The following is a 22,742-nucleotide window of genomic DNA, read 5'->3' on the forward strand; positions in this document are numbered from 1 at the left end:
GGATGATGGCGGTTGATTGGCCCTCTGAGAAGGCTACCTGTGAGGACGACATCTTGGGTTCGTCACCCTGCTTTATAAACTGAGTGAGCACGGACCTTCACATTTCACACACGAGGCTGTGTGTTGAGTCCTTTTTTTACTAGATAGACAAAGCTGTACACTGACTACTCTAAAGTATATCTGAATCAAATTTCTATCGCACTGTACCTTGAGAAGATTTTAAGAAAATGGCTGCTCAGGTGTTCTTACTTCTATAAGCTACTCTCTGTACCGGCGTAAGCGGGTACCATGAGTGAGTGTGATAAAGGCACGCACCACTCCAGAAGTGGGGTAAATGTCCGCCAGATTCCCGTTGGCCTGCCAGTGAACGGTCAGTCGGCCAAAAGTCCCCCGTCTCCTCTCCACAACAAGAGAGATTTGATGATTTTGCTCCAGCTCTTCAACCTCCATCGATAGGGAACTCTGAAAAACGTCAACAAGCGAGAGAAAAAAAGGAGAGGATAAAAAGCAATTTCGGTAGATAAGAGTTAGGTAAGAAAAAATACGACTCTTAGGTATATACAGTCGTGGTCAAAAGTTTACATACACTTGTAAAGAACATAATGTCATGGCTGTCTTGAGTTTCCAATCATTTCTACAACTCTTTTTTTTTTGTGATAGAGTGATTGGAGCACGTACTTGTTGGTCACAAAAAACATTCATGAAGTTTGGTTCTTTTATGAATTTATTATGGGTCTACTGAAAATGTGACCAAATCTGCTGGGTCAAAAGTATACATACAGCAATGTTAATATTTGGTTACATGTCCCTTGGCAAGTTTCTACTGCAATAAGGCGCTTTTGGTAGCCATCCACAAGCTTCTGGTTAAATTGTTGACCACTCCTCTTGACAAAATTGGTGCACTTCAGCTAAATTTGTTCGTTTTCTGATATGGACTTGTTGCTTCAGCATTGTCCACATGACATTACATGGACAAAGATAAGTCCTTCTGGAGGAAAGTTCTGTGGTCAGATGAAACAAATTGAGCTGTTTGGCCACAATACCCAGCAATATGTTTGGAGGAGAAAAGGTGAGGCCTTTAATTCCAGGAACACCAAATCTACCGTCAAGCATGGTGGTGGTAGTATTATGCTCTGGGCCTGTTTTGCTGCCAATGGAACTGGTGCTTTACAGAGAGTAAATGGGACAATGAAAAAGGAGGATTATCTCCAAATTCTTCAGGACAAGCTAAAATCATCAGCCCGGAGATTGTGTCTTGGGCGCAGTTGGGTGTTCCAACAGGACAATGACCCCAAACACACATCAAAAGTAGTAAAATTGTCACGACTTAACAAGCTGGCGGACCCAAAAGCAGACGAGAGGCAGATTCAAAGTCCAAAGGGTATAGTATTTTAGTTAAAGTATTTTAGTTAAAGTACCGTATTTCCTTGAATTGCCGCCAGGTATATAGTATGCGCATGCCTCGATTTACCGCCGGGTCAAACTCGTTTCACAAAATAATTTGCGCATGCCTAGAATTACCACCGGGTCAAACTCGTGTCGCAAAATAATTAGCGCATGCCTAGAATTACCGCCGGGTAAGTCACGTTTTTCATGCGTTTTTACATACAGAAAAATGCGTACGTAATCGTTGAATGACCCCTTGTAAAAATAAAGAGTGTCACGTTATAATTGCCTTTTCAGACCCAAACTAAAAGAACTCTCGGGATGATTCATTGTGCTTTAAATTTTATTGCGGCATTAAGCGATGTCATGATGGGATCCTTACGTCACACTCAAATTTATAAGCGCGTGCCTAAATTTACCGCATGCCTTTGGTAAGCGCCGGAGTGCGAAGAGGTATTAAAATAATTACCGCATGCCTTTGTTAAGCGCCGGAGTGAGAAGAGGTTTTAAATTAATTACCGCCTGGGCGCTACTTCGAGGAAATACGGTATGTTAGTTAAAATATGTTAGTTCAAGTTTTTGAAACATGTTGCAGGCATCACATTCCAAATGAGCTAATATTTGCAAAAAATAACAAAGTTTTACAGTTGGAGCATTAAATATCTTGTCTTTGCAGTCTATTCAATTGAATATAGGTTGAAAAGGATTTGCAAATCATTGTATTCTGTTTTTATTTACCATTTACACAACGCGCCAACTTCACTGGTTTTGGGTTTTGTATATAATGGAAGGAAATCAATCAATGAATATTGGATTTAGTTGATTGATGGAAAGTGAATGATTGTATTAGCTTGCCTTAGCAAAGCCGATCACTCCATGGGCATTGTCGTTGCTGGGAACCACCACGGTCACCTGACCACCGAATCCGATCTCTGCCCCGGCTTTCGGATTCTTCAGGCGGACCTGGAAGTGCTCCTGCTGCTCAGGAACATCATCGTCGATGACGTTCACTGCGATCTGGAGTCGGCTGTCACCGGGTAGAAACTGCAGCTCGCCAAAACTGAAGTGGTAGGAAGCGAAAACTGTTGAACTCGGTTTGGCAGAATGGATGATTCCAATAGTACCTGGGGATGAAGTCCGACTGATTGGAGACGGACGTGAACTCATAGAGTCTGGAGCGCTTCTCCTCAGAAGAAGCTAAGATTGTCTTGGTGGTGTTGAGGGATGGGACTTGAAAGGAGAGGAATCTCGTAGCCGGAGGGGACTCGAGTAAGACCGAGAAGAAGTTGAGGTCAGCCCTCCAGGAGTAGAGGGAGGAGCTGTTTGCACCAGCCAGGAGGAGGTAAGCTGGTAAAAAGACGTCTTGTCAGCGGATATTCTTGCCTTTCTTTAGACGTTCAAGTCAAACCCTTACTGAGGTGAGACGTCGTGGTGAAAGGATGCACGGAGGTGAGGCCTGGATGACGAACGGACTGAACCAACTCAGGCGAAGGTTGCCCGACTCTCCACCGGAGAACTTCACAGGAAGGAGGCACACCTGAAGACAGGTAGACGGTTTACTAACACAGAAGGTGGATCTCTCTTGTGGGAGTTTTGCAAGGCGGTCTACTGAAAATTATGGAAAGCGCCACTCTATAGAGCAACTGTGGTCAAAGTTGGAATTGCCAGAAAACACATTGAACATGCTACTGCCATCTGGTGGCTAAAGTGGATTGTGCACCGACCCTAATTTGTCAGGTTTCATGTGTTTTTCATCCGTACACACAGACGGCCGAGTTTGACAGGAAAATCACCAAATGGGACCAGATAAAACAAATAAATATTTGATATTTAAATGATTAAATAATTAATTAAATCATGAAATAATAAAACAAACGATTAATTAAGTGATTAAATCACTCACGAAGCGCTGACAAGGTCCAAATGGGACAAAATAAAACAAATAAAATTTGATATTTAAATGATTAAGTAGTTCATTAAATAGATAGGCTCCAGCACCCCCCGCGACCCCAAAAAGGGACAAGCGGTAGAAAATGGATGGATGGATGGATTAATTAAGTGATTAAATATTTCATGAAGCCCTGACAGGGTCCAAATGTGACAAAATTTAACAAATAAATAAATATTTAATATTGAAATTATTAAAGGGATGGATAAATAATTCATTAAATCATGAAATATTAAAACAAACAATTAATGAAGTGATTAAATAATTCATGAAGCGCTGACAAGGTCCAAATGGGAAAAAAATTAAACAAATAAATACATATTTCATATTTAAATAATTAAAGGCATGGATAAATAATTAATCAAATCATGAAATAATAAAACAAATAAGTTGTTAAAAAAATAATTTAGCACTGACAAGGTTTAAATGGGACAACATTTAACAAATAAACACATATTTAATATTTATATTATTAAATGGATGTATAAACAATTCATTATATTATGAAATAATCAAATAAATCATTAATAAAGGGATTAAATAATTCATGAAGCACTGACAAGGTCCAAATGGGACAAAATTTAACAAATAAATAAATATTTAATTAATTAAAAGGATAGATAAATAATTCATTAAATCATGAAATAATAAAAGAAATTATTAAATAAGTTATTAAATAATTAATTTAGCACGGACAAGGTCAAAATGCGACAAAATTAAACAAATAAATACATATTTAATATTTAAATAATTAAAGGGATGGATAAATAATTAATTAAATCATGAAATAATAAAACTAATGATTAAATAAGTTATTAAATAATTACTTCAGCACTGACAAGGTCAAAATTAAACAAATAAATACATATTTAATATTTAAATGATTAAATTGATTGATAAATAATTCATTAAATCATGAAATAATAAAATAAATGATTAATTATGTGATTAACTAATTCAGGAAGCGCTGACAAGGTCCAAATGGGACAAAATTAAACAAATAAAAAAATATTTAATATTTAAATGATTAAATGGATGGATGGATGGATGGATAAATAATTCATTAAATCATGAAATAATAAAATAAATGATTAATTATGTGATTAACTAATTCAGGAAGCGCTGACAAGGTCCAAATGGGACAAAATTAAACAAATAAAAAAATATTTAATATTTAAATGATTAAATGGATGGATGGATGGATGGATAAATAATTCATTAAATCATGAAATAATAAAATAAACGCTTAAATAAGCTGACAAGGTCCAAATGGGACAAAATTAAACACATAAATGAATATTTATTATATTAATGATTAAATAATTCATTAAATCATGAATGATTATGTAATTTTCAAATAATAAAATAAAATAAATAAAACATGTTTGTGTTTATTTCTAATTGTAATAATTAATGACCGAGTTTAGTACTTGTTTAAAGATGTATTTATTTATATTATTATTGCCACTCTACATAGCAACTGAAGCTGTGGTGAAAGTTGGAATTGCCACTAAACACGTGTTAGGATATTCAACACTCTACTGCCATCTGGCGGCAAAAGTGGACGGTGCAACCCTCCCAATTTGTCACGTTTCATGTGTCAGGTAAACAGTGATGAATGGGGTAATATAAATCACCTTCCTACTGAATTTAAAATATCTAATTTTTAAAATTATGAATCCATCTATCTATCTATCTATCTATCTATCTATCTATCTATCTATCTATCTATCTATCTATCTATCTATCTATCTATCTATCTATCTATCTATCTATCTATCTATCTATCTATCTATCTACATGAATCGCGATTTGGATGTGGAAACTATTTTTTGGAGCAGCCCTAACCAACATGCAGTTTTGTCTGCTACATATTGAATTTAGGGACCTGTGTCGGATTTGTGTTGTTCATGTTGACATTAAAACATAAGATAAATGTCACTTATGGGCAAAAAAAAAATTGTAATTGACCTGCAGTGTGAACATACCAGTGTGGCGAGGCTGACTTACAAAAGTACCGGTAAAAGCATAAAAGAAAAACAAAAACAAAGAAATGTGCAATTTTTCCAAAAACTAAATCGTGAGGCTTCTACACATATGAGTTTTGTGTAGCACTTTCTACTATGAGCATTCCTCTCTCTGATTCTAATAAATAAAACATAAAACATAAATTCAATAAAAAATACAAAAAATATATGAAATAAACAAATAAGTACAGTTAGATAAATACAATGTAAAAACAATAGAAACACACACACACACACATATATATATATATATATATATATATATATATATATATATATATATATATATATATATATATATATATATATATATATATATATATATATATATATATATATATATATATATATATATATATATATATATATATATAAATAAATATAATGTATATACATACACATGCCTGTATATACATATACACATACATATATATACACACATATAAGGGGACGGCGTGGCGAAGTTGGTAGAGTGGGCGTGCCAGCAATCGGAGGGTTGCTGTTTACTGGGGTTCAATCCCCACCTTCTACCATCCTAGTCACAACCGATGTGTCCTTGGGCAAGACACTTCACCCTTGCTCCTGATGGGTGCTGGTTGGCGCCTTGCATGGCATCTCCCTCCATCAGTGTGTGAATGTGTGTGTGAATGGGTGAATGTGGAAATACTGTCAAAGCGATTTGAGTACCTTGAAGGTAGAAAAGCGCTATACAAGTATAACCCATTTATCATTATCATTTATCATATATTTTTACATATATATGCATACATATATACACATATACACATATACATACATATATATACACATATACATACACACATACACGTATACACACATATACATATACACACAAATACGTATACACACATATACATATACACTTATATACACACGTATACATATATACACACACATATATATATACACGTATATTTACATATATACACATATATACACGTATACATACAGACACACATATATACATATTCACATGTATACATATACACACACATATACAGGCATTTATACTCACATATATGTACAGACAGACCCACACATACACATATATATATATATACATATATGTATACACATATATATATATATACACATATACGTATATATATACATATATATACAAATATACACATATATACACCTATACAAATATACACACATATATACATATTCACATGTATACATATACACACATATATACTGTATATACACATTAACACACATATGCAGACATATATACTCACATATATATATATATATATATATATATACCCATATATATACATATATACACACAGACCCACACATACACATATATATACACTTATATATATATATATATATATATATATATATATATATATATATATATATATATATATATATATATATATATATATATATATATATATATATATATATATATATATATATATATACATATATATATATATATATATATATATATATATATATATATATATATATATATATATATATATATGGATCCATTACCTTGAAGAAGAAGCAACAAGATGGTGTCCTCTGTCCTTGTCTGGACTGTCTCCACCTGGCTGGTCCTGCCCGAGACAGGGAGAGGTTGTGAATTCCCAAATCTTGCGCTGGACCATTGAAGCAGGAGGCAACCGCTCGTCTCACGGTTCAGGCAAAGGACTAAATAGACCGCATATGCACGGGTGAACGGAGTCACACTGATGATGTCGTCTTCAAAGTCAAGCGTCTGCAGGAGGGTGAAGGAGCTGCCGCTCCAAACAAAAATCTGTAGCACGAAACAAACAAAAGTTACACTTAAAAGAGTTGGAATAATTCACTAAAACATCTGCCATCACCTGACTTGATGCTATGAGAAAATCCCCGTCTTCAGTGGAAAAGTGTTTCACTTGCAAGGCTTCCACGCCTATGGTTTGTACCTGAACAAGACCAGTATGAGGGGGTGGGGGACCAGAAACCAAATCTAAAGATGCTCACAAGAATTCAGGTGGCACTGACCAACGTGACGTTGAGGTCTCTGTGCAGCTTGAGGATGCTGAGGTTGGCTGCGGGGGCGAAGGGAGCGCCGCCGTGCGTGATGGCGACGTAAGTGCTGTTCCTCACTGCAAAGCCAACACAAGAACTCGGGTCCTGAATCCTGGCAGACTAGAAGGATGGCAAGGAGACAGACCTGATGCTGGGAAGCTGACGGCACAGCGGCAAACACACTCCTCACATGTCAGCAACCATCATAGGGACAAATCACATGAATGGAACTTGCCATGTTCAGTGTACATACTGTACATACTGTACATACTGTACATACTACAGTAGCACCACTTCAACTGCTTCTGGGCCGGACTTAAGACTAAACACACTTGCATCTCAAATCAACTTCTCACATCCAAATGAACTGAAATCAATGCAATTGGTGCCCCAACCCCCCCCCCCCCCCCCCAGCTGCCAGCTAGCAATTAGTGCATTTGATGCTAGCTAGCGATTAGCGCTCTAATTTCCAGCAAGCGATTAGCGCCTAATATGTTAGCTGCCGATTAGCACTTTAGTTTCCAGCTATCAATTTACAGACTAGTTGCCAGATGGCAATTAGCGCTCCAGTTGCTAGATAGCGATTAGCGCTCTAGTTGCCAGCTAGTGATTTGCACACTAGTTGCCAGCTAGCGGTGCACACACTAGTTTCCAGTTAGCTATTAGCACTCTAGTTGCCAGCAAGCGATTAGCACTTAAGTTGCCAGCAAGCGATTAGCACTCAGGTTGTTAGCTAACGATTAGCCCTTTAGTTGCCAGCTACTGATTTGCATACTACTTGAGAGCTAGCAGGTAGCCGTATAAACAACTTTAACACTGTTACAAATATGCGCCACACTCTGAACCCACACCAAACAAGAATGACAAACACATTTTGGGAGAACATCCGCACCGTAACACAACATAAACACAACAGAACAAATACCCAGAACCCCTTGCAGCACTAACTCTTCCGGGACGCTACAATATACACCCCCCTGCTACCCCCTAACCTCCCCCACACCTCAACCCCACCCCCTCAACCCCGCCCACCTCAACCTTCTCATGCTCTCTCAGGGAGAGCGTGTCCTAAATTCCAAGCTGCTTTTGAGGCATGTTAAAAAAAATAATGCACTTTGTGACTTCAATAATAAATATGGCAGTGCCATGTTGGCATTTTTTTCCATAACTTGAGTTGATTTATTTTGGAAAACCTTGTTACATTGTTTAATGGATCCAGCGGGGCATTACAACAAAATTAGGCATACTAATGTGTTAATTCCACGACTGTATATATCGGTATCGGTTGATATCGGTATCGGTAATTAAGAGTTGGACAATATCGGAATATCGGATATCTGCAAAAAATACATTATCGGACATCTCTACTGAAAACACAACATTAAAAATCCAAGCATTTTCAAGGTTTTTAAGCACCCGTACGAACCCTGATCAGTGTATGAGTTACCTCTACGGGCACAAACACACCCTGCCAGCGATAAACGGTGGCCAAAGTGTGGGAGGATCCCACGGCGGGTCTCCGATCAAGCCTCACAGCCAACACAGACGGCATGCCAGGGAGTTCGCACCAAGCAGAGGTTGGACTGTCCTCAAAGCTCTGGTACAGAGCCATCATCGGGAGAGGGCCCTCTTAAAAAAAAGTAAGGAGGAATTTAGAAATTGTTTGTTTGCACAACAAGATGCCTGGAAGCAGATAATCACCGAAAGCAACAGCTGTGCCGGACTGTGTCTCCCACTCCACGCTGACAGCGGATTCCAGGCCGTTGCTGCGAGACACGGTGAGGAAGACGCTGCCACCTCCTTCGTCTGCCAGCACTTCTGTCTTGCTTCTGTACAGAGAACGGAAGAAGAGTTCAGGCGCAAAACACCATAGATGCCATTTCACCGACTTTTGAGCAGCGAGTACCACTGAATCAGGCGTCGTTTAATAAGGGATTTTGAACTGTTTCCTGCAAATGTGCCCCCATCTTGTGGACAATGTGAGTAAATGAGGTCAATAACGATGAATTGGGATTTAACGTGAAAACAGCACAGCATTTACATACGACACAATCCAAACAACCTTCCCTAGTCATGGCTCAAAAGTGGTTGGGGGCGTGGTTAAGAGGAGAGTATATTTACAGCTAGAATTCACCAACTCAAGTATTTCATATATATACACTACCGTTCAAAAGTTTGGGGTCACCCAAACAATTTTGTGGAATAGCCTTCATTTCTAAGAACAAGAATAGACTGTCGAGTTTCAGATGAAAGTTCTCTTTTTCTGGCCATTTTGAGCGTTTAATTGACCCCACAAATGTGATGCTCCAGAAACTCAATCTGCTCAAAGGAAGGTCAGTTTTGTAGCTTCTGTAACGAGCTAAACTGTTTTCAGATGTGTGAACATGATTGCACAAGGGTTTTCTAATCATCAATTAGCCTTCTGAGCCAATGAGCAAACACATTGTACCATTAGAACACTGCAGTGATCGTTGCTGGAAATGGGCCTCTATACACCTATGTAGATAATGCACCAAAAACCAGACATTTGCAGCTTGAATAGTCATTTACCACATTAGCAATGTATAGAGTGTATTTCTTTAAAGTTAAGACTAGTTGAAAGTTATCTTCATTGAAAAGTACAGTGCTTTCCCTTAAAAAATAAGTACATTTCAATGTGACCCCAAACTTTTGAATGGTAGTGTATATATTTATTTTGTTATACATATAAATAAAATAAATACTTGAATTTCAGTGTTCCGGAGGCTATCCAGTAGATGGCAGCATTGTCCTGTTTAACTTCTCCGTTCATGAATGAGTATATCATTTCGGCCACCGTGTTCAATGGAGAAGTCTGTTCTACAAAATGTACAGGCAACATACCCCTTCCCCTTCGAACTGTCCTGGATGAACTGAAATTCTTGTTTCCATTTGTTTTGGAACTTGCAAGCGTATTTCTTCATCTTGCTCGTTGACAGCGTCGCCATGTCTGTAACTTCCTCGTTCTTCTGCTTCGTCTCCTTGTTGTGTGCGCAGTTGTGCACTCTACTCTCTAAAAGCCGTAGATGTTATGACGTCATTGGGCAGGCAAGCTGTTTATATTGTGGGAAAGCGGACGTGAGAACAGGCTGTCCCCACTCAGGTCCGCATTGAGCTGGAGGGGGCGTGGCCTCCAGCTCCGGCTGAATACCGGGAGTTTGTCGGGAGAAAATTTCTGCCAGGAGGTTATCGGGAGAGGCGCTGAATACTGGGAGTCTCCCGGTAAAAACGAGAGGGTTGGCAAGTATGACCTTCCCTAGTCATGAACTAACGCAAAAAGTCAACACACACGGTCACACATAACAAAACCTGCCCATCGAATTTGAACCATAAAAAATTCAAAATCACACCCATTTAAATCCATTACAAAGCACAATGGGAAGTGTGCGGAGCATTTACTTATATGACCCAATGCAAACAACCTTCCCTAGACATAAACTAACGTACAAAGTCAACACACATGGTCACACATAACACCACCTGCTCACTGAACTTTGTGGACATTATACAAAATGTCCAAACACCATAAACAATTCAGAACTACACCCATTTAAATCCATTACAAAGCACACTGAGAAGTGTGCGGAGCATTTACTTATACGACCCGATGCAAACAACCTTCCCTAGACATGAACTCACGCAAAAAGTCAACACACATGGTCGCACATAACACCACCTGCTCACATGAACTATGTGGACATTATACAAAATGTCCAAACACCATAAACAATTCAGAACTACACCCATTTAAATCCATTACAAAGCATGAAGAGAAGTGTGCGGAGCATTTACTTATATGACCCAATGCAAACAACCTTCCCTAGTCATGAACTCACACAAAAAGTGAACACACATGGTCACACATAACACAACCTGCTCACTGAACTTCAACCATCAAAAAATTCAAAATCACACCTATTTAAATCCATTACAAAGCACGATGGGAAGTGTGCGGAGCATTTACTTATACGACCCGATGCAAACAACCTTCCCTAGACATGAACTCACGCAAAAAGTCAACACACATGGTCGCACATAACACCACCTGCTCACATGAACTATGTGGACATTATACAAAATGTCCAAACACCATAAACAATTCAGAACTACACACATTTAAATCCATTACAAAGCATGAAGAGAAGTGTGCGGAGCATTTATTTATATGACCCAATGCAAACAACCTTCCCTAGTCATGAACTCATGCAAAAAGTCAACACACACGGTCACACATAAAACAACCTGCTCACTGAACTTGAACCATAAAAAATAGAAAGCCGGGAATATTTCGCACGAGAAATGCTGCCAAAAATTTATTATTTGCACAACAATGTTATTTATTTTACATAGAAATAATATTTTTCTAGTTGATTTATGTTATGTAATTCTGTGCTACTTAAACAGCTTATTTTCTGTGCTGTTAAATACCCATCTTGACTAACTGGGTTAATAAAAGTGTTTACAGTACAGTTGTCATTCACTTCAATTTCAGTGAATCTCGCTCAAAAATGAATATCTTTATATGTATACTTTCACCGGAAAATATATCGAGATAAAGTCGCGATCAAAAGTTTACATACACTTGTACAGAACATAATGTCATGGCTGTCTTGAGTTTCCAATACTTTGTACAACTCTTATTTTTTTGTGATAGAGTCATTGGAGCACATACTTGTTGCTCACAAAAATCATTCATGAAGTTTGGTTCTTTTATGAATTTATTATGGGTCTACTGAAAATGTGACCAAATCTGCTGGGTCAAAAGTATACATACAGCAATGTTAATATTTGGTTACATGTCCCTTGGCAAGTTTCACTGCGATAAGGAGCTTTTGGTAGCCATCCACAAGCTTCTGGCGAGCTTCTGCTTGAATTTTTGACCACTCCTCTTGAAAAATTGGTGCAGTTCAGCTAAATTTGTTGGTTTTCTGACATGGAGATTCTCCTCCAAACATATTGCTGGGTATTGTGGCCAAACAGCTCAATTTCTGTTTCTTCTGACCATAGAATTTTCCTCCAGAAGAACTTATCTTTGTCCATGTGATGTCAGATGAAACAAAAATTTAGCTGTTTGGCCGCAATACCCAGCAATATGTTTGGAGGAGAAAAGGTGAGGCCTTTAATCCCAGGAGCACCATTCCTACCGTCAAGCATGGTGGTGGTAGTATTATGCACTTGTCCTGCTTCGCTGCCAATGGAACTGGTGCTTTAAATAGGACAAGGAAAAAGGAGGACTTTCACCAAATTCTTCAGGACAACCTAAAATGATCAGCCCGGAGGTTGGGTCTTGGGCACAGTTGGGTGTTCCAACTGAACAATGACCCCAAACACATGTCAAAAGTGGTAAAGGAATGGCTAAATCAGGCTAGAATTAAGGTTTTAGAATGGCCTTCCCAAAGTCGTGACTTAAACGTGTGGACAATGCTGAAGAAACAAGTCCATGTCAGAAAACGAACAAATTTAGCTGCAATCTGAACTGAAACATTTTTTTCGCCCGTTTTTGTCATGGCCCTTAATGCATTCCTTAATGAGCCCTGCAGAGCGCACCTCGGGACACGGCCACGGCCGCTCATCTCCTGCACGCGTCACTCCGGCGGCAGCAAGCAGCTGAAATCAATAAGCACCCAGCGCACCTGTCGATAATGATCTTCCTGGGCTTCTTAAGCCAGCGCAGACCTGCGTTCCGGGCCAGAACGTAACCATCCGTTCGTGTACCGTAAGCCGACTAACCCTGCTATATGCACACTTTGCTCTCTGTGTTTTTCTTCCCCATGTTATTGATTGTCCCGTGTCCTCCTTGTCGCGCCAACCGCAGACCTCCGTTACCGCGTTGACGTGCTGTGTGTCTCGTCATTCCTTGTTCCTCTGCTTCCCGGACTGCCTCTTGGACCTCGACGTCCCGCTTGGACACGGACCTCCTACGCCCCGCTATAGCACCCGACTTCCTGCTTGTTTCACGGATGTATGAGCCTGCCCTGCCCCCTTTTGGACTTTCCTCTCGCTCAACATTTACGGTACCACTCAACAGCTAATTCATACACATAGTCGCACACTCACACACTTTTGGATTTAGTCACACTCCATCCTCTAGTTGATGATATTATTATTGTTTGTTATTATATATATAGTGCATATATATAATATATCATAGAGCCAAACTACGCCCCCTGTTGTCTGTGCTGTCTACTCCCCCCTGTACACAACAGTTTTTATTTTGGAATTGTCTCATTAATTTCCACATATGAAAGAAAGAGGCCTGGGTCGGATGTGAAAAATGTGGAATTGCACTGTTCACATTGACGTGGAAAAATCCCATACAGGTCACATATGGGCAAAAAAATCGGAATTGACCTGCGGTGGGAACAAGGGCCAAGACTACAGCCATTCCTGCTTTGCATCACATGCACATCCAAATAAAGTTAAATGACCACTGATAGTCACACACACACTAGGTGTGGTGAAATTACTCTGCATTTGACTCATCCCTTGTTCCACCCCCTGGGAGGTGAGGGGAGCAGTGAGCAGTGGTAGCCGCGCTCGGGAATCATTTTGGTGATTTAACGCCCAATTCCAAACCTTGATGCTGAGTGTCAAGCATGGAGGCAATGGGTCTCATTTTTATAGTCTTTGGTATGACTTGGGCGAGTCCATGGTTCTCGGCCGGAAAAGGGTGGAGTGTCATCTCCAGGTTGGGGAGGAGACCCTGCCCCATGTGGAGGAGTTCAAGTACCTGTGAGTCTTGTTCATGGGTGAGGGAAGAGTGAATCGTGAGATCGACAGGCAGCGTCTTCAGTGATGCGGACGCTGTATCGATCCATTGTGGTGAAGAAGGAGCTGAGCTGGAAGGCCAAGCTCTTAATTTACCTGTCGATCTATGTTCCCATCCTCACCTATGGTCATGGGCTTTGGGTTATGACCGAAAGGACAAGATCACGGGTACAAGCGGCCGAAATGAGTTTCCTCCGCCGGGAGGCTCTCTAAGGCTCTCCCTTAGAGATAGGGTGAGAAGCTCTGTCATCCGGGAGGAGCTCAAAGTAAAGCCGCTGCTCCTCCACATCGAGAGGAGCCAGATGAGGTGGTTCGGGCATCTGGTCAGGATGCCACCCGAACGCCTCCCTAGGGAGGTGTTTAGGGCACGTCCGACCGGTAGGAGAAGACCCAGGACACGTTGGGAAGACTATGTCTCCCGGCTGGCCTGGGAACGCCTCGGGATCCCCCGGGAGGAGCTGGACAAAGTGGCTGCTTAGGCTGCTGCCCCCGCGACCCGACCTCGGATAAGCGGAAGAAGATGGATGAATGGATGGATAGTATGACTCGGTCGGGGTTTGAACTCACAACGTACCGATCTCAAGGCGGACACTCTAACCACAAGGCCACTGAGCAGGTACCTATCAAATACCTTTCAAGGGTGGGTCTGATGCAGAACAAGCCAGAGGGAGCAAGGTTCTCCAGGACGGTGATGAAAGCGTGCACTTGGTCACCGAGCCGTGCGCCCCCTGTTGGGTTGGACAGGCTCACTGTGAAAGTCTCATTCGCTTCAGGCTCAGCGTCCAGCACTGCTCGGATCTCTAGCATCTGGAACGACAAGTCTGATGCAGTCACGCAACAATGAACACAAATGGTCGGAAATGTTGTGTTCACCTTCAACTTGACGCCATCCTCCAGCACCACAAGCCCCTGGGCTGGCATTAGATCGCCATCTGCGAGGCTGCCATTGGCATCTGTTATGGTGAACTGGACCGTCACGGTACCAAACGTGCCCTCCTCTGGGTTCCGGACCACACGGAGGGAGGCCACACTCTCGCTCAGGCCTGACTCAGATGTCGGCTCTGTTAGTAGGAAAGGCTCGCTGGTGTTGAAAGATATGACACCATGTCCATCATCACTTGCTAGGATGTTCACAGTGGCTGGAGGACGAGAGGAGTTAGGAAACTGTCAGCAACAGATCGGTGGATGAGATTCGCTGATCTAAAGTCTATGGTTAACCTGTGGTATTGATGCCGAGTTCGAGCCCTGGTGAGGGATCAGACAGTATCAGCTGGAATCTTTCAGCTCCCTCGGGAATGTCGTCATCAATGATCTGTACCTCTACAAACTTGTGTTTTTCACCGTTGACAAAATGAAGCATCTGGGTGGACATGAGGGTTCAGTTGTGCGAGAAAAAACAAGCAACCGTGCATACATTGTATGAGGGAAGCCACTCAGGGCCTGATATACAAAACAGGTGATAAATAATTAGGGATGAATGCTGTTCACATTTTAAACTATACAGTACCAATTCTGAGTACCTGGGAATCGATACCAGTACCAATCTCAGGCACTTTTGTGTGTGTTAATAATTATTAATTGTTATTGATAACTACAATCACAATTGTTTATTGCAACATTAAAAGAATGAGCTGATTATTATGATTGCTGCCCAGTTGTTTCATTCATATCTTGTTTCATTACCACATTTATGAGTCTCACGCGAATCCCTTAGGGGTGATGGACGGATGGGCAGCGTCTGAAGAGCTGCAACCCGCACCGTGGCACCCAGTCCCTCCCCTCTGTTGCAAGTCTCGAGTTGTATGTTGTAATATGTACAGTATATGTGCTTTGCTATGGAGGTTTTTTTCCCACTCCAAACTGGGCCCTCTTCGGAGCCCAGTCTAGATTGTATTTTTTTACTCATCCTCCCCCAGCGTTTACCTTTTTCCCATCTTTTGCAGTCGGCTTTCCTGTTCTGTAACCCTGTACACTGTTTGTTTGTCTAATCTTGAACGGGTTTGTGCTGAAAAAGTTTTGTTGTACTTGTGCTATGACAATAAAGACCTTCCTACCTACCTACCATTTTCAGGTATGACATTAAGTTATAATTACAGTCAATAGTCCAAGACGTTGGATGGCAGTAGTGTATAGTTTATGGTGTGTTGTTTTTTTTGTTTTTTGCTGCGCCCCAGAAAGTAATATTACTGTAAGCATTGTACTTATTACATCTTAGTTGTAGTTTCCATGAACACGTTTGGAGGTGTTGAAATCGCCATGTAAAATCGCTAATGCTAATCAGTAGCAGGTCAATGGCAAAGCCAAAGTGTTTTAGCAGGAAGTTAGCGCATTTTTTGAGTCAATTTCTTTGTTGGCATTGAAAATTACAACATTCCCTAGGGGTAGTTTGGCTGAGTTTGCTCTCAGTGCTGCTGAAGTGATCGCAAAGTGCAGAAGTGCGAAGAGCTGGCTGAGTCGGGAACCGGGCGTGACGTCAGGCGCAACCCATGTACCGGAACATGGCACCTCTGGACCGGCAGGATTTGGTCAGTGCCAAAAAAGTACCAGATTCGGTACCGATCTCTTTAAATAACGTGTACTCCTAGTGGGCATAGGTGATCTACTAAGACTGTGTGTACAATTGGTAACAAGTGTAAAAGTGGTGCAGGCCGTCTTATTCAAATGAGGATTTTGCTTGTACTACCGGCTGTCACCATGAAAACAGTCAACTACTGCACTCTACGCTCCAACCTGGGGTGTTTTGCGCTGTTGTTGAACACGCCGCACACAACTATAATCTATGCCACCGTTTATGCGATATAAAAAACGCAATCTAGACCACCAAACCTATTTTTAGCACGCCGAAGGTGCGCTCTGGGAGACCGCTAGACTGGTGTTTTTGGCACAATACTGGCAATTATGAATGATCCAATAATGAATGATCCAGTCGCAAGAAAATGCATGTTGCAAGAAGTTTTTTCAGATAATAGATATGTAAATATCCAGATCAGCCCTGAATGGAGTCATATTATGATTTTTTCTACCTTTAAACCACTTCCTTGGGGTCTACGTAACATGTAATAGTGGTTCTTTGGTCAACATTTGGAATAGATGATGTTTTACAGACTGTTTTCAAGCCACTTTCTGACCCTCTACAACAGGGGTGACAAACGTACGGCCCGCTGGCCGGATCAGGCCGGCAAACAGGTTTTTACCGGCCCGTGGGATGAGTTTATGAGTAAAAATAAGCCTAAATCTTTGAATGAAAGAAACTGCTGTTTTAAATGTGTCGTATCCCGTGCCATGAGAGTGCGCATGACTTCAGAGGGGGCGGAGCTATGTGCCGCGTCAACACACCCCTGTTTGGATACTACGTATTTACGCTGTTTATTAGTGATAGTATACAAATTGTGGATTGCTTGGAGTATGACTTAGACTTACACTTCCTTTTTATTGTCATTCAAATTTGAACTTTACAGTACAGATAAGAACGAAATTTCGTTACATAAGCTCATGGTAGAGCAGGATAAAAAAGCAATAAGGTGCATATATAAATAAATAAATAAATAGGTTGCTGTACAGATAAATATATTGCACTTTTTTACATGCGTCCACATTTATGGATGTATGTTATATTGTCTTTTTTATTCCAGCGAGTTAATCCATTTTGGGGGGAGTTGAGGGGATAATTATGATGCGTTCAAGAGTCTTACGGCCTGAGGGAAGAAGCTGTTACAGAACCTGGAGGTTCTGCTTCGGAGGCTGCGGAACCTTGGATTGCTTGGAGTATGCTAACATCTTTTAGATTAGCATGCTTACATTTTAAGATAGCTTTTTAGCTAATTTTGTATGTTTTAACCTAAATATGATCATTTTTGATAAGTAGGATAACGTCTCTTATAGAAGCATGTTAACATTTTTGGTAGCTGTTTAGCTAATTTTGTATGTTTAAACCGACAAATTATGATTTTTTTTTGTTTATTTATTTATTTTTTATTTTTTTGTCCTGTCCAGCTTCTCAGGCAAATCATATAGTTGATGTAGATGCCCATATCGGCTGTACAAATTTACTTTACAAAAGAGAAGTGTGGGATACTTCTCTTGTTGCCTTATTTGTATTTGACTTTATTTAAATGGATTTATATTGATATTTGGTGCAGCCGGGCCGGAGCAGGAGGGGATAGAAAGAGAAAAAAAAAGAAGACAGAGGGGGAAATTGTGGGGACAAGAGGGGGATAAGACAGCAAACACAACAATAACAACAACAACAACAATAGAACAACATCAGCAAATAGGACATGTACAAATATGATGGTAAAAGTGATAGCAAAGAAGCAGTTAGTGAAATAAATAACAATACAGAAATGACAATGAGCATTATTACACTACAAATGGAGCAATACAAATACCAATAGAAATAGCGCTATTGATAATGAATAATAACAATAATTTACCTCTATTATCAACAATACAATTGTTCAGATGTAACAATACATATATATAATGATAACTTGAAATACAAAAGAAAGCAGATAAATAGAGGGGAAGAAAGAGAAGCCAAGTATATTAACCTTGTAGATTGTTTTAGTAACAATTGGTTAAGCTTTGTCAGTGTGCCATGTGTTACCCAGTTTACCCTAGGGCAACAACGCTAATATATGTTTGATGAAATGTGATTATATGCATGACTGTGTGTCCGCATATGTGCTTGTACATGTTGTACTGTATATGTTTTTTGCTAACTCAATAAAGACAACAGGCCAGCGTGGGAAGGACAAAATCACTGCAAATTTTTTTTTAAAATATGATTTTTGATACATGGTGCCATATTGGAAGTATGCCAACCTCTTATATTAGCATGGTAATGTTGGCATGCTAACATTTTAGGCTAGCTCTTTAGCTCATTTTGTACGGTTAAACCTAAAACTCACGAATTCCGACACTCAGCACCATCTTATAAGTACGCCGGCTTCCTCCAACCCCTGGCCAGAGGTTCAGGGCACAGACAGCAGGCCCATGAAAATTTCCGCGGGAATTTTCTCGTTTTTTAAGTTATTATGCCATGATTTTACCCACTCGGGACTAGATTTTTCTCCATGTGTACCCCGAGCTAAAATAAGTTTGACACCCCCGGTCTACAGGATGCACCGTTTTGCGAGCGGTCGTATTTACGTGCCTCTGCTGCAAGAACGTTCCAAATGTGCTACATATAGACGCAAAACCGTTTCACGCTTGACAAATCACATTGTGAGGGCTAAGTGATTATATTTGCATCTCCTCCTACAAATTTGGGCGTTCTAATAATCTGCATGTATTCTGCATATACGTGTTTTAGTACGCGCAAACCTTTAGTAGATCAGACCCACAGTGTTTGCATGGTTGTACCGTTTCACTGGTGTTGTAGTCCAGGCCTTGCTGAGCTTCCAGGTTTTGGGCATAGAAGAGAAGAGAAACATTCCCATGCGCGCCCTTGTTCCTGTAGGCCACTAGCGTCAGAATCCCTAATGTTTCATTCACTTCAAACCTAGAAAAACCAAAAAAATAACGTTTGAACCGAACGCATTTGACATTGAGCCTGAGCGTGTTCTTACATTGTGTTTGTCCATTCAATGACGCCTCTGATTCCGTCATTCGCAGCAATGCTGACCTCGGCCACCAAACCCTGAGTGTCTGTGGCGTAGGATTAGAGATTAATTTACAACATGGTTAAAAACACAATGTTTAGCATTAGCATCTCTGCGCTGCAAACTGCCAACGCTCTTAACCAGGGGTGCCCAAGAGTTGACCAATCAAAGGGCCAATTTGGTAGTTTTCGCCTTCAAAACCTGTACAATATATCGATTTTTTTTTTTAACTAGAAAATGCATATTCAGTAGACAATTTCTATGAATGCTGAAGAGCCAAAGCTGAACTGAAATGCTAACAGTTAGCTAGCTGGCCAGATAGCGTCCAAAATATGAGCAAAATGAGCTATTAAAAAACTAGCATGCTAACACTACGAAGCTAACAATAGCATGCTTATGGTCAGCATTAGTGAAATACAAAAATATATGACACCAAGGTGTAACAGAAAAAATCCCAACATTTTGACAGAAAAAAATCCTAACTTTTGGACAGAAAAAAAATCCTGATTTTTTGACAGAAAAAAAATCCTGATTTTTTGACCGAATAAAATCCTGATTTTTTGACCGAATAAAATCCCGACTTTTTGACAGAAGAAATCCCGATTTTTTGACAGAAATAAATCCCGATTTTTTGACAGAAATAAATCCCGATTTTTTGACAGAAATAAATCCCGATTTTTTGACAGAAATAAATCCCGACTTTTTGACAAAAAAATCCAGACTTTTTGACAGAAAAAATCCCAACTTTTTGACAGAAGAAATCCCAAATTTTTGACAGAAAAAAATCCAGATTTTTTGACAGGAAAAAATCCCGATTTTTTGACAGAAAAAAATCCTGACTTTATGACAGAAAAAAATCCTGATTTTTTGACTGAAAAAATCCTGATTTTTTTGACTGAAAAAAAATCCCAACTTTTTGACAGAAAAAATCCTGACTTTTTGACAGAAAAAATCCTGACTTTTTGACAGAAAAAATCCTGACTTTTTGACAGAAAAAATCCTGACTTTTTGGTATACCTGCTAAATTAGGTTAAAAAAAAATCTAGCACGCTAATGTTAGCATGCTAACATTTTTTACTGTAAAATTGGTACTTACCAAAACATATTATTCTGAGTTTATTTATAAATAGTTGATTTATATAGGCTAGTAAGGTAAAGTTTTGTACCTGACATATAACACGTCACAGATGACGTCACACTAACATCACGTGACACCTCTGAGGAAGGCTGCAGAAGCAAGATAGCCGAAACTTGTCAGGTACAAAACTTTACCTTACTAGCCTATATAAATCAACGATTTATAAATACACATTAGTAGGCTAAATGAACCTCTTTAACATATATTATTCTGAGGTTTGTACCTGAGGTTTAAAATGTGAGCCTGCTCACGTTAGCATGCATCAAGTACCAAAATACGACTGAGGTGTATAACCAAGGCTTATCTGGGCTGAAGCCCAGGGGCCCCCACCCAATCAGGGGCCCCCGATTTTGACGGGGGAATGCAATGATTGGTGTTCACGGCGGTCAATCACAATCAGCTCCACTTCGTGTCGCCATTGTGTACTCTCTCTCTCTCGGCTGTTTCCTAGTGCTCGGTGCGACCACAGGTCGCCAGAGTGAGAGGTGAGCGTGCTGACTACTGAGATAAAAGCACAAGCAATCTCCCAGATCGCCAGCACTCTTCTTGGAGGGGCGATGGGTGCTGAGTTTGGGTTGTTGTTGAGGTTTGAAAGGGTGTCCCCAAACACCCCCAGTTAAGGCATGTATTACTACAAAATTAGCTAAAAAACAAACAAAAAACAGCTAGTATACAGGAGTAACATTTGCATGCTAACTGGTATCATTCAGTCGAGTACCAAAATATGACCTAAGTGTACAGTAAACCTGCAAAATTAGCAAAAAATCGAGCATGCTACTTTTAGAATGCTAACGGTTAAACGGCTGAAGTTAGCCACGGGCCGCACTTTGGGCACCCCCGCTCGGAAAGCAGCTTGAGCTTCCATATTTAAATTTGGACCCAGAAATGTCTCTTTTACGGAGAGCATCACCACATGACTACTTCCATGAAAGTGTCTATAACAGGGGTGTCAAACTAATTTTAGATTGGGGGCCACATGGAGAAAAATCTACTCCAAAAGTGGGCCGGACTGGTAAAATCACGGCACGATAATTTAAAAATAAAGACAACTTCAAATTGTTTTCTTTGTTTAAAAATAGTGCAAGCACATTCTGAAATTGTACAAATCATTATGTTGTTGTTTTTATTTTTTTACACTTACATGTCGCGGTTAATAGTATTCTATCTTTATTTTCAAATCTGCAACTTTGCAAAATCAATTTTTCCAGTAGTCCACTTCAATCTGTAATAGACTCACTCCTGGAAATCCCCACAAATCAGAAAGGTATAATTTCTTAAAATGTACATCCTAATTTCCCATCTTAAAGAGACATCTCTTGACAAAATTAGACACGACTGGGAAGCAGAATTTGGCAAAGTTTTGGATGACAAAGACTGGAAATCTGCATTGATACAAATAAATGATAGCACGTCTTGTTCAAAGCTTATTCTAATACAGTTTAAAGTTGTCCATCGCATATATTTTACTAACGCTAAACTTTCCAAAATGTATGCCAATATTGCAGATACATGGAATCGCTGTCAATCGACTCCGGCAAACATGACACATGTTCTGGTCCTGTCCCTGTCTGAAAGCCTACTGGATTAATATTTTTAAACATCTTACAGATGCATTCAATTTTAAATTGACGCCTTGTGCAGAATTGGCTATTTTTGGAATTCCACCAAAAACTATCAAAAAACTAATCAGACTTTTAGGGATAGTATCGCCTTTGCATCATTAATAGCTCGTAGAAGGATTTTATTGGAGTGGAAATCACAGTTTGCCCCCAAAGCCTCCCTATGGCTTAAGGACC

At 39.9% G+C, this 22,742-nt stretch overlaps 1 protein-coding gene across 1 annotated transcript in view; it reads right to left on the minus strand.

Moving 5' to 3' along the window:
* Positions 1-22,742, minus strand: part of adgrv1 (adhesion G protein-coupled receptor V1) — a 472,167-nt gene that overhangs the window by 268,805 nt on the left and 180,620 nt on the right. Inside the window, exons 44-58 of the mRNA XM_062025438.1 lie at positions 19,776-19,854; positions 19,570-19,708; positions 15,424-15,565; positions 15,079-15,344; positions 14,837-15,012; positions 9,121-9,248; positions 8,867-9,048; positions 7,393-7,539; positions 7,233-7,313; positions 6,898-7,162; positions 2,801-2,923; positions 2,511-2,733; positions 2,242-2,446; positions 316-462; positions 1-37 (exon numbers count right to left, since the gene is read on the minus strand). The exon at positions 1-37 is cut by the window's left edge and continues 219 nt beyond it. Coding sequence (XP_061881422.1) covers positions 1-37; positions 316-462; positions 2,242-2,446; positions 2,511-2,733; positions 2,801-2,923; positions 6,898-7,162; positions 7,233-7,313; positions 7,393-7,539; positions 8,867-9,048; positions 9,121-9,248; positions 14,837-15,012; positions 15,079-15,344; positions 15,424-15,565; positions 19,570-19,708; positions 19,776-19,854 — 2,340 coding nt within the window. The remainder of the gene's footprint in view (positions 38-315; positions 463-2,241; positions 2,447-2,510; positions 2,734-2,800; positions 2,924-6,897; positions 7,163-7,232; positions 7,314-7,392; positions 7,540-8,866; positions 9,049-9,120; positions 9,249-14,836; positions 15,013-15,078; positions 15,345-15,423; positions 15,566-19,569; positions 19,709-19,775; positions 19,855-22,742) is intronic.

This window comes from Entelurus aequoreus, linkage group LG17 (genome assembly GCF_033978785.1).
Source record: "Entelurus aequoreus isolate RoL-2023_Sb linkage group LG17, RoL_Eaeq_v1.1, whole genome shotgun sequence".
Lineage (NCBI taxonomy): Eukaryota > Metazoa > Chordata > Actinopteri > Syngnathiformes > Syngnathidae > Entelurus > Entelurus aequoreus.